Source organism: Diadema antillarum, unplaced genomic scaffold (genome assembly GCF_040938485.1).
Source record: "Diadema antillarum isolate AM-2024a unplaced genomic scaffold, OU_Dant_1.0 seq00001096_RagTag, whole genome shotgun sequence".
Lineage (NCBI taxonomy): Eukaryota > Metazoa > Echinodermata > Echinoidea > Diadematoida > Diadematidae > Diadema > Diadema antillarum.
Genome location: NW_027271913.1, coordinates 36,641 through 50,016, shown reverse-complemented (window position 1 = coordinate 50,016; position 13,376 = coordinate 36,641). Strand labels below are relative to the sequence as shown.

Sequence of the window (13,376 nt, the reverse complement as noted above, 5' to 3'; positions counted from 1 at the left end):
GAACAATTAATTATGTAATAAGTTAAGTAAAATGATTAGTTATATGGGTCGTTTGAGACAATTCGTAAATATGACTGAATTGAAACTGATATTTAATTCTGTTGTGTTACCTCATTTTGATTACGGTGATGTAGTATGGCAATCCGCCAACGGTAACTCTCTTTCCCAACTTCAGAAGATGCAAAATAGGGCCGGGAGATTAATTTTGAAAGTTAAACCTATTCCCATATTACTACCAGTGATTCAGTGATTTCCATTATAGCTTAGGGTGGAATACAGTGATCAAAAGACAAAAAAAAAAATCATCTGCTTTCATTTATGTATGAGATTATGAATAACATGACCCCTGAATATATGAAAGATATGTTCAAGTACAAGATATCACCATACTCTCTCCGTATTCAAAACGATTTAAAGTTACCACGGCCTAAAACTAATTATTGTTAGAGATCATTTTCATACAGAGCTGCAGCAGCGTATAAAAACATACCTAATGATATACGTCAAAATTCCTCCTTATCTGTTTTTAAGGTCAATTTAGATAAAACCGAATTCCTTTCCACTTGATTTTTTTTTTCATGCTCCAAACCTTTGAACAATGTGTAACAAAATGGTATATAATGTTGTCACGATGTAGTAATGTATGTGCCGTTCCATTTGTGTTTGTGTATATTTTATTCTAATATCAGTCCCTGATTGTGTGACATTTTTGTGAACACGGCCCTATGGAAGACCAGAAGTGACTGTCATTGTCACTACTGAAAATGGGCTACCCTCCGTGTGTATTTTTTCTTTCGTCACTGGACCTTTAGGTATGAAATATGTTGATTTTTAGTACGGAAATAAAACAAACAAATAAACAAACAAGGTCCACGAGCAGCGATCATATTCCATATGCATTCGCCTGGATTCAGACTGGAATATACGGGGACCGAACGCTCATAGTTAAGCCACGGTCTGCAGCACAACAACAACAAAAAAAAAAATTTGCACAGAGCATACAGATAAGAATGCCAAAGGCAAGCATGGTTGTGAATAATCGTGCATGCACCACAAATTATGTTTTAACTAAAATGATCTTGACAACACTAAACATCACGTACAACACGTGGAAACGTGACATGTTGGAAATGATACACGCAGAATTGAGAAGTCCAGCACCAAACAGGAATACACGCCCAAGCATGCACAACATGTAATACAGCTGGCCAGTTTGAATGGCGGAGAGTGATGCCCTTTGTTTTGTGTGCATATCAACTACCTCTCGATTTCAACATAGAAATATTGCTGCGTTACTTTTCACACCGCTCCATGTATTGATTGTTTAACACCAGTCAGCACAACAGCTGCAAGAAAAAAATAGCCAAAATGAGTAGCTAGCAATGTATCATGACTTTTTTTTAAGTGAGTTATACGATTATTACATAAAATGACAAAATACAAGTTGCTATCATACATCATCATCATCATCATCTCTATCTATCTATCTGTCTATACAGGGGGCAATTCATAAAGCTGTTCTTTAAGTTACGAACGACTTAAGAACGACTGGTGATCAGTTCTTGTGCTGAATTATGAAAATTCTGATAAGTATAGCACATCCGAACTGATCACCAGTCGTTCTTAAGTCGTTCGTAACTTTAAGAACCGTTTTATGAAACACCCCAGGAGTAATCTGAAGATGAAAATGTACGAGGCATTCACACGTAAACGCTAACAAGAAATATGACATACTGAAAATTTTGCCAATGCAGAAAACATGGCAATGCCCCTCCCCCTCCCCCCCACACACACACAAAGAAGAAAACAAAGCAGTAACTGGTGAGTAAAATCATCATGCCGTCATATTATCTATACTAATATCTAGCTGATCACTTCAACACTACTGATATAGTATGAGTTCAGCACGTTGTAATTCTCTGTCGTTCGCTCATCTCCAGTGATAGATCTGCGACGCTAATGCTAAGACGACGATAATGTAGGCCAAAATGGTGTTTGACAAATGCCCGAGAGAGTGTTATTTCCACTGAACAGCCCGGGAGGCTGCGTCGTCTTAGCGTTCGCGTCGCAGATCTAAAGCTCGCAGATACTGGGTGTGAGCAAACGATAGAGAATAGAAGGATACAACGTGTTCCACTCATACTCATGTCGATACGGCAGAAGCCCTCAGCGTTGCTGCTTCCACATTGAAACAATGTCACGTTTGAGTGAAAGTGTATTACTTAATTGAATGCTCTGTTGTAAAGATTAACCGCTCAAAAACGACATTAAGTGCCTTGAAGTGTTTAACCAACCCATCGCACTATTTTGAATTCACAAAAATGTGGAAATTCATACCAAAACTCAAAACTGAATGCAAAATTAACTTGTGACCATTGATTAAATGAAATTGTTTGACCAAAGTCACTCCATAGGTTAAAACATACAAAATTGAATGCTCAGGGAATGAAAATGGATGATAATTTTATGAAATTGGCTGAGAAAACCTATGTTACGTTGGTTAAGATATCAAACACAATACATATACACATATACACTGCACTCGAAATTCTTGATTTGACTGATTCAACTTTTATTCTTCTGACATTTGATTGAACCTATGCGGAGATATTGACTCTTTATAATACAAATATATGATTCGTTATATACTGAATTGAAATGAACTGAATTTATTTCACTCACACGAAAAATACACTGTACAGGATGTGACGATAGATGTACGTGTACAAATGATATGCATTGAGATTCATATGAAAGGAAAATAACCGAATGATTCAAGAGGCTTGTAGGATTAATTATAAAAATTACAAGTAATGATATCATTAATGCTGCAATCAAATGCTTCAGGAATGGGTGGACAATGATAGCTAAAATCTAGTAATGCAAATCATACACTGTTTAATATACATGTATGGCGATGTAACAAACCCAGTAAACAGGAACGTCAGGCGGTTGTAAGTATAGGAACAGACAACAGGAGACTGGATTAGAAAGAAATATAGAATAAGGGAGAATAAGAACGAGTATGTGTGTATGTTTTGCGGGTGTGTTTGCATTCATTGGTATGTTGCTTTTGTGTGATTGCATATTACCCAGGAAAGTACATGCATTGACGTTCATGCTGAAGTAGGGAAAGTATGGAAGAGAAGGAACAGGAGACAGGATTAGACAAAGATAATCGACAGAATAATGGAGAATAAGAACGTGTATTTTGTGTATGTGTCGCGTGTGTGTTTGCGTTGTATGGTATAATGTTTTTGTGTGATTGCATATCACCCATGATGGTATGTGCATTGACATTCGTGCTTCAGTTGGAAAAGAATTGAAAAGAAGGTGAAATAAGTTCATAAAATTATGTAAAACATGATAGACATCACTTAAATAGTATAATCCTACTGACCTACCAAAGGGATATGTTTTTTTCCCCCACACAGCAGCGCCTTTTACACTTTTTGCATGACTGTCAAGGAATTCTATATCTAAGGACCAGGAAGAGAGAAGTTACCTCTTTGTACCAAATTCTCTGACAACCGAACATGAAAACCATCGGTTTGCCCTATGTAGTATATATAGACAAATCTATCTGAACGCAGAGGAATATAATGTTTTTCAAAAAGTAAGAAGTACAAAGTCTATAAGAGTACATTTAACAACGACATTTGAAACTGTGATATCAACATGCTTAAAATATTAATCCTCTTGAAAGGATAAAATTGTGTTAGCATTGAATGTAATATATAATGAACACATGTTTGCACTTGTTTATCAATTCAACACCTTTGGTCATTGACCAGCAAAAAGCAAGTAACAATTCGTTTGATCGAGGTGTCTACTTTACTAAAGATTACATCACTCACTTGGCGTATTCCTTGATAGATTGGTAATCATCATTATTATGAATGTAGAATAATGTTCTTCAGAAGGTAATTATGACTGCGCATTTCAAAGTGCAGAACTTAGCTGATCAGAAAGAGTATTAACATAATGTGATATATGGCGCCTTCACTTTTCCACCTAGAGAACAGTTCGTCCGGTTCAAACTGCTTGTCATCAATATAAAGGGCAAAAAGGAAGATATATTATAGCGATCCCCTGGGACCTTTTTCATTATCAGACAGCTTTATCATATTATCAATATATTATTGTTCATTGAATCATATCGTTACTAACTTGAAGCATTAGTGGAAGATAACATTTCTGACTTCGAAAGCAGGATGTTTACCCAATGGATATAGGCATCAAAGGCTTTCAATAGATCCAAGGCTAACTATACAGATACCAAATAATATTCCTCCGCGTAATTCTCCTTATGCCGAGGCAATTAATAAGACTATAGGTAATCTACGTATCATCTAACTCGTTTACCAAAACGCCTATATGAAGTCACTCGTTCTAGCCGAGTCGGACCCGGCCACACTGGACCCCGCTGCCGTGACTGCCTCCACCACAGCTGTGTACAGGGTATCTGGTGTGAGACCCTGAAAAATGATGGAAGACTGGTCAGCGGCTACCGCCTTAGTATATTCCTGCGTCCCGTCTTCACTGAACAAATGTACCAGGTAGGACTGGACCCCAGCGATTGGAACGGTCCACAAGACTTCCATCTCTAGTGCTGTTACCGCTCCGATGCTTACGCCTGCCGAAGCACCTGATGTGTGAAAAAAAAATGATCACACATACATTAAGTTTTTTTTTCTTTTGTTTTTAAAATCAGATACAAGATATTTTTCTTCTGTTAACACTCATCTTTGACCATGTTTCTCAGGCAAAGTACGTCAGTAGGAACATTACGTCATAATTAGTTATCATCTTGATGTCGTAATGAGTAATCATCAAGAGTATTTCTGACTTTCTTATATGTGAAATCGATCATTCCTTCAAGCTATTTCTCTCAAGTCCGAAAATACGTAAGTTGTTTTGCTATTTGAGTGATTACAAGCACGGAGAGGACTTGTTCCTAAACACTCTATGAACATCTTACCCATTGCGATTGGTGTCAATGGGGCAAAGGGGCTTCTGAAAGGGTCAATGCTCGCAAACACAGAGAACTGATAATCAGCCCCTGGTGTTAATCCTTGTATCATGGAACTTGTGGCAGTGTACGCTCGAACAATCTCGGTCATTTCGCTGGACCCGACCCTCGAAGTCCGAATGACATAATCGATTAAACTAGTGACGGAAGCAGACTGGGAGTCCCATCTGAAGAGAAGAGCAGTAGAGCTCAGCTGGTACAAAACTATATCTTTAGGCGGTTTTGGTCCTAGATAAGAAAGAAAAGGGAAAAAGAAATCATTTTTCATCAAGAAATGCAATGTATTTATGTAGCAAAAAAAAAGCTGCTGAGAGTTAAGTGTTGTAAAACTGCTCATGCAATAGTGGCGAGCCAATGAAGTAAAATTGAAGTCAAAAGGGGCCTGAGATTTGAGTCCTAGCAGAATCTTCAACAGAGAAGAAGATTCTGCTAGGAGCGAAACCTTAGGACCCTTTGATTTCAAGATATATTTATTACAGTTAATGTTTGAAATATTTCTATGTCCAGAGAGATAAATTATATTTCTCAGCTCTTCCGATATAAAGTCTATATAATTTTGATATGTTCCTCAAGATCAAAACTTAATAGAAACCAGATACAGTACAATACATCGGTCTATGCTCACTCGTGAATATCGCCTCTCTAGCGAAGTCATTTGTTGAACCATCAATGAGAGTCTTGATGTCAATGGTGTACTGGGTCCCCGGTGTGAGTCCTTCGAAAGAGTGCTCCATGTTCGGCTGAGGTGTCCGACTCGTCGGTCCTCTCACCACCTGCTCATTGGCGTCGAGAAGTGAGATGGTATAAGACGTGATCTGGATAAAGTTGTTGTGCTGCAGCCATACTAGATGGATGTAGGTCATCCCGAGGTCGTCAATTTCGATAACTGTTGTTTCTACCACAGAGACTGGAAATAAAACAAGGGAAATTCGAATCTCTGAACACGCAAATAAAAGAAAAATAAGTCATTCGGACAACTCGTATGTGGTATGACAGAGCAGAAACCTGTTCTTGTCAATGTAGTTCTCCTCAATGACATGGATGGTACTACACTATTCGCCTCTTGACATTATTGACCTGAGTGAATTTAAGGGCGAGATGTAATGCTACGTTTACTCCATGTTTACACCACCGATGTTTATAGTCACGTTTCAGGCCACCGTGTACAAAATGGGACGAGTGTGGCACAACTCGGGGGGGGGGGGGGTGGAGATATATGCAAAATTAACAGGCCGTGCTTGCCGTTGATACCGGTTTTTCAGATTTTTAAACTATTAAAAAAATTTGTCACGGCACTCCCTGTGCTATGAGAAACCTTGTAGGCCGTCATAAAACGGATGAACGCAGTAAAACGTGAAAGCTTATAACATGCCGCAACAAAACTTGGAGGCTGTCTGTAGTGGGGCGCGACAGGAAATATGGCATAGCCTGGCCTGACCAGATGCCGTCATGATGGCGTTTGATAGCTACATGTCATATATGTCCACTGGAGCGAGGGTTGGACAGACCAAGAGTATACAAAGGGGGTAAACAACAGAATATCTCTCTTACATTTCAGGCAAACGGGGCTGCCGTGGCCGCCGGGAACATGGTGTACATGCAGCTTAATGATCGTCTCTAACCTCTACCTGGTCGTATTTCGGAGTCATTTGCCCATGTTTAATCTGGGGTTTGCGTGTGGATTTTGGTGCACGTCACAGTAAGGGAATGCCAGTTGCATAGCAAACTTTATTTTTTGGAACTTAATTTTCTACTATGTCAATAAAGGTCCCTTGAAACTTACTTTGTGAAGTCTCACAGTTTGTCCCGCTGAAGCCGGTTACACATTGACAGGTGTACAAGCCGCCTGGTTGCCCGAAACACTGCCCGTTGTTCTGGCATGGACCGATGGCACACGGATTAATTTCTGGATTTGAATTGAAAAAAAAAAAGTCGTTAGCAATTGATTTCATTATGACGTCCGAATTCATGGTCCCCTTCATGGGAAACAAACAAACCGCCTCCCTTACTATAAAGTCATCTTTACCGACTGAACTGCCAAGCGAAATGAAATCTGATTAAAGCCAGTCTGCCCTAATCAAAGGAAGAGGATACGAAGCTAGAAAACGAATAATGACAAATTTGGCGTTAAATCCATGGAATATCACAATTAATCTTTCATGACATTTGCTCACAATATTCGTGGCGTTACCGATTCAGAAAGATAAAAGAAATCGTAACAAGTAAGCAACCGCATTCTTTTTAAAGGTGGAAGACACTGTCTCTAAAAATATTTGGTTATCAGCAAATGCTGTAACACCAGAGTATAAACTATCCGTCGATGTCATGCCAAAGTATAAACACGTTCTTTGTAATAAACGTAACATATTGCTTTATAACTGCCTACCTCTGTTGATGACAAAAGCTGAATTTCCCTGCTGGGAGAGTTCTGCCAAATCACTAAGGTTGTCAAAGGACCACACGTATGACAAAAGGGCCACTAAATAATTCTCAAAACGTCCAACTCCTGTGATTGGAAACGATAGCTGGTTGGCTGGTATAATGACCTGTTAGAAGTGACAGAAGACATAAGACAATGGATACTGCCAATGAAGTCTGATGGGAAAAGATATTTTGTTAGAATGAATCCATCGCTGGGCTCGTTGGGCTAGCTCCGCAGTCACCTGTTAGTTACTTGTCGTGTACACTACTAGATGCTTTGAATTTTATGCGTCAAGTATGATTACCGGTGTCCATAGAGTCTTGGCAAATGTCTCGAATGTTTGAATTTTATAAAGCTGGTTGAATATTTCTGGTGTTCGACGATTTTCTTTTAAAAATCTTTATCGGCTTATATAGGCGTATATATATTTTTTTTCCCCCAAAAAACACACACAGACCCGACTAAACGATAGAAATACATGTGATCGATGACAATCAGTAGTAGTTTACATACAGATTACTGCTCTGATTTGCTTATGTTGCAAATGATTTGCAAATGTTAAAGGTCTTTTTTCCAGTTAAATGGTTTTCGCGTTCTTATATTACCGTTTACCTGGTTAAACGAAAGAACTGGCTGTGTTTCCGAACCCCAGATAACCACGTAGCCATCTACCCGTCCGTTTGCAGGGGGTTGCCACGACAAGAGAACCGAGTCGCTGTTTTGTTCGGCAAACTGCGCGTTTGTAGGAGGATCTGGTCCTGTGACATTATTATGGGGAAGAAATCTGTCAGGCACTGTATCGCTAGCGGAATCAAATTGCAACATTTTTTTTTTCCTCTGTGTCATGTCATTATCAGGGTCATTAAGATCAAGCGCCATGAGCTCCTTTCAAAGGCGGATATCGGGCTGCACAAGAAACCATCATCATCATCATCATCATTGCATCATGTGACACATCCATCACATTCAAATGTGTTTGCAAAGCCGGTGAAGGCTGGACTCAATCAAGACCCCCAACCAGCACACACATAGGCCTAATGATTCATATCATTACACTCTAAAACGATCCATTCTTGATGCCTTGTTCTTGGAAGCTATCGACACTTCCGTTTGCTATCTCATTCAGCATTGTAACTTTCACCGTTTGGCTCCTTCAACTCCATCCCATCCAAATCTCAACAGTAAATAGGCTGTACGAATTGAAAAAAAAAACACAGAAAGGAATTGCGATATGAGAGTACCAATATCGCGGGCGAACTTTCATTGAGGACTTCTTTATTTTTGATTTTGTTTATTGTGGTTTGCTTTTATTGTCTCGAAGCTTTGATAGTTTTGTCATCACCCAATTTGACCTCATGCGGTTGTTTTCATAAAAGGGTATAATTTCATAAACATTGACATACATTTCTCGGTCCTACTGACTAGTCATAATCTGTTCAACTATACTGACTACACTCACTTGTACAGTTTTTCGCTAGTGTTGTTTGTGCTAAATCTGCTTTTCCTACGTATGTCTCTACGTCAGGTGGATTTTATACAAAAACCCAAAGGGTGCAGATAGTAGTTTACTACAATTTTGTATGTTCAATGATGCAGATACAACCAATTCACGCCTACGTGGGCAATGATATGAAATATCTTTCTATGCCTCATTAAACTTCAAAGAGTCTAGTTTTTGTACTTTTAACTTTCCAAGAATTCTGAAAAACTGAATGGTATTGAATGAAATTGAACTAAAAGTGTCTCTAGGTCTTTGCACGTTATGCTGCCCCAAGCCGTGTGGAAAATCTCAAGCTCCATCCAGGTTTGCCTGAGGCCTTTCGTTCTCCAACCTACTGCTAGATACTATAACTACAATGTATATCCCTATATAAAGCAGGCAGAAAAATATACAAATTGACATAAAACTGGTTTCCAGAGTTATTATGAATAGATGTTTTTGCTGTAGTGTTAGTAAATCAAAAAGCAAAATGCAGACATACAGAGGCACACAACCTGTGACATGACCTTTTCGCAGCCAGCTCACCAGGCTACTATCTGCAGAACAGAAAAATCATTTATTTTTTGTGGTTGTTAGTGGTGATGCAATTCCGAGAAATATATAGATAAAAGAATTAATACTTCTTTATTTAGGATAATTAGACATCGGAAAACTCCTATGAACATCGTGTACATTATAAGCGATGTTTGAACGGGGACGCAAACGAGTATGACAGGAAGACTGTTGAGCTGCTGATAAGTGTTGCCCGGATGTAACAACCACGATTATTGAATATTCACTTGCATTATACTGTTTACTACGGGAAACTTTTACATGTACCACAAATTTTATTGAAAAAGTGGAATTTTGACATAAATTTGGTGTACTAGTAGTTTGATATAGCCTGGTACTCACTTGTAAATACATCAAATGAATCTTGTTCTTCTCTCTGGCCTGTGAGTGTCACGCCTTGGATGCTGACTGCATACTGTGTGCCTGGCGTCAGGTTGACAGCATTCACCCATAAGTCTCCTCCATTTGCGACTGCGTTGTATGTTTGCCTCAACGTCCCTCCAACTTCACTAACGGTCACTTCATACAGTGCGTAGCCAAATACGACCTGGTCTTTCCACACGATGTCGAAGCTCGTATTTCTGATGTTAGTGAAGTCAGCCGTGAGATCGAGGAGTGTATCTGCAAATGTGCAAAGTTTCAAAAATAACTGTCGCATAAAGACAAGTTCAGACTAAATTTGAAAAGATTTCGTCTTGTTAGGTGAGAGAAGAGTGAACAATTCATCAAAAACAAGGTGAACTAAAACAGTATAATCAATTTTCCCTTCACCTACTTGTTGTGGCAGTCATGGAACCTGCATTAACAGTTTCTGTCGTTCTAATAAGACCAACCACTTCTCCTGGCTGCAAATTTATAAATGAGTTCGGCTTCGTTGTATTTATTGATGGTGGGTTCGTCCGGCCAGAAGGCAGATAATCAACGCGGTATGAGCCAGTAATGAGTGTCAAGTCTAGCCCGACTGTGTATGTACTGTGTGGTGCCCAATGAATTAACTACATTATCCAGCTCTGTCAAAAACATAGATTTGCATGGAAGAATAACGAGTCAAAGGTTTCTGCAGAATGGAGGGACAAAAACACAAACCCTTCGCCTTTAATAATTGGCTACCGTTCTTTAAGATGTCACACAGAAAACCACTTGGCAGGTGTCTCAACATGGTATGCCAAGAAGGCTTTGACTTGATTGATCTGGTAAGGCCTGGTTACTGTAGACAGCGTCATATCTACTGAAGTGACGTCCATTAACATATTCACTGGCTAATAATCGACGAGTTTCATAAGACTTCAAAAGACTTTCAAAACATACATCAGTCGACAGTTAAGATTGTGATTTTTTATCGTCCTCAGATAGTTTGTTGAGAGTCCAATGATAAACCGTTTCGCACAAGTTAAATTGAGACCAGATTCTAGCTTTCTTCGGGTATTTGTAACACTCCTAGTGAACTTTTGTCCGAGTTTCTGGAGATTGTCGGCTAAGATTTCATCGGAACTCATCGGAACACATGTTTTGCCTTTGGGAGATCACTTGGATGATCCTCCGATGGGCAGTGAAAGGGGGCATCATGGGACGCCACTCATCCACTTTGGGTTAGCTGGTACACTTGATGGATAAACATGCAGATGATTTCTTGACCAACCCTGAAGTTGTAAAACAGTCATGTATCGCGCTTGCAAGTTGCAAGGCGTCTTAGGGTGCAGACTAACTTTAGTCCAGGCTATAGGGCCCTCCGGCATTGGTAACACCCTTGGTGAGCCTCGGTGATAGTCTCTGGAGCAGATCATTCAAAAAAAAAAATGGTGTAATTTTCACGAAATTGAAGAACGACATATCCTCCATCCTCAGTGTATTCATTAGTACGGTGCAGTGCCTATATGACAGCCTTCTACCAGCGTGCAGCCATCGTCCGAAGTCAGTAACGATCTGGACTTCTCTACCTCCTTACTCAAGGACTTCTCGAGGACTTCGGAGCTTGTTGCTGTAGCATGAAAACGCGGAGGGGGGTTGTTTTGATTTTTTGTTTTTGTTTTGTTTTGTTTCTGTTTTTTTTTTTTTTTTTTTTTTTTTTTGGGGGGGGGGGGTCCTTTTGACCAGCTGTGATACAGGATTTCCGATTTTGACAGAGAAAAAAAAATCAGTCCAGTATTGGGTCAGTGTCCACTTACTAACCGATTAGTCGGATATGTGTCTGGCGACTGTTTGAAGTGTCGAAGTGCCAGAGATCACCTACGAATTATCCCCAACTACAAATCAGATGAATCAGATGCCGCCGATGAAAACGGCTGAAAGAAGTATATGTTGAGGAGACCGACACATTAAGCGCCGTCATGTAATGTCGGTCTCGTGGTAACTATACACAGCCCAGTCGCTATACGGTAAGATACGTAGGTACTGATTCGCACAGCGTACTTACAGCATCTGGTCGGGCTAGTCTCGTCATTCTCGTGGGCAGTTTTAGCCTAGTGTCGAACTCATGAGCCTTTTTTGTTTAGTGTCGAACTCATGAGCCTTTTTTGTTTAGTGTCGAACTCGGGGGCCTTGTTTGTCTCTAGTTTCGGTCTCATGGGCCTATTTGTCTTGTGTCGAAAGCATAGGCTGTATGACTCATGAACCTTTTTACGAACTTTTTTTGAATGTACGTTTTCAGGCAAAACCAAAGATTGTGATTAAGACAATGACTAGATTTTGAATGGAGTGATTAGATTGATTGATGTTGTATGATTTAGGAAGGTTTGGAAGGCTGTATAGACACCATAGATGGGCTGGGGGTTGTAGGGAAGGTTTTGGACTAGTGTAGTTGATTAATGCAATATGTTGAAAAGTTAGCAGGTGAGGAATATTTGTCTATATATTTCATTTTTTCCGGTAATTACAAATGAACAGTTTCCAGGATTTTGTATATTGTACTCCCAAGACACGGAAACAAAGCACCCATTATCATTGTTGATAATAGCCTCATAATCATAGCCAGGTTTGAAAGGAACAGTATACACACTACCACCACCACCTTTTGATGGTATATTCTTTACAATTTACGTTACTTTGTGTATTATGCTATATACTATACTACATATATATGTATCTTACTTATATACCTATAAAGAAATATTTATACATATCTACATATACATACATAATACGTATAAATCTGTGTATGTCAGTTAAACTATAATTTGTTAAGGAAAAGGAGGAAAAGAAGGTAAATATATTTCTTTATAGGTATATAAGTAAGGTCATTATGTGATTGAAAGCCACACTTCTGCAATACTCCTGTTGTGCAATAATTATTCCTGAATGTTATGATATTGCAATATTTTCTGTGATTTTTTTGGAACATTTCTTCTTTCTGATCCACATATTTTGTGTGTATTTCACACGTGCATTCGTAAAATTGATATTTCATATTTATCATACAATTTATATTGACAACTTTATATATATATATAAGACGGTGCAATTTTTATAACACACATATTTTTTTTGAATAATAATGATAATGAGTTGAATTGAGATTATTGTGTGATATTGATTGAGTTTGTGCATTCAGATCTTTATTAGAAAATAGTCTTGCTTTGAGAATAACTGAAATGTGAAATATAAATGAATGTTGTTATGTTTGTATGCTTACTGCATATGCATGGGTAGGTCCCCCCCCCCCCCTATTATGTATAAGGTATTTCGGTTTTTGTATAATGTTGACCATTAATGATATATAATATTGTTAAAAAGATAGTAATGTTAAAAGATTATATGGATTTAAATGATGATTCCAATAGAAACACAAGATGAAAAAAAAAAACCAGATTCATTATTTTATATCTCTCTGTACATCTCATTCCAAGTATTCTCTCCTGTCTCTTTCTATCTCT

General features: G+C 38.7%; 1 protein-coding gene across 1 annotated transcript; it reads right to left on the bottom strand.

Annotated features, from left to right (window-relative positions):
- Positions 1-4,373: 4,373 nt before the first annotated feature.
- LOC139743531 (receptor-type tyrosine-protein phosphatase beta-like) lies at positions 4,374-6,483 on the bottom strand. The gene is made up of 4 exons (XM_071654011.1): positions 6,471-6,483; positions 5,658-5,939; positions 4,982-5,260; positions 4,374-4,648 (listed from the first exon to the last, which is right to left on the bottom strand). The coding sequence occupies exons 1-4, from the start codon at positions 6,481-6,483 to the stop codon at positions 4,374-4,376; spliced, it is 849 nt and encodes a 282-aa protein (XP_071510112.1).
- Positions 6,484-13,376: the final 6,893 nt, after the last annotated feature.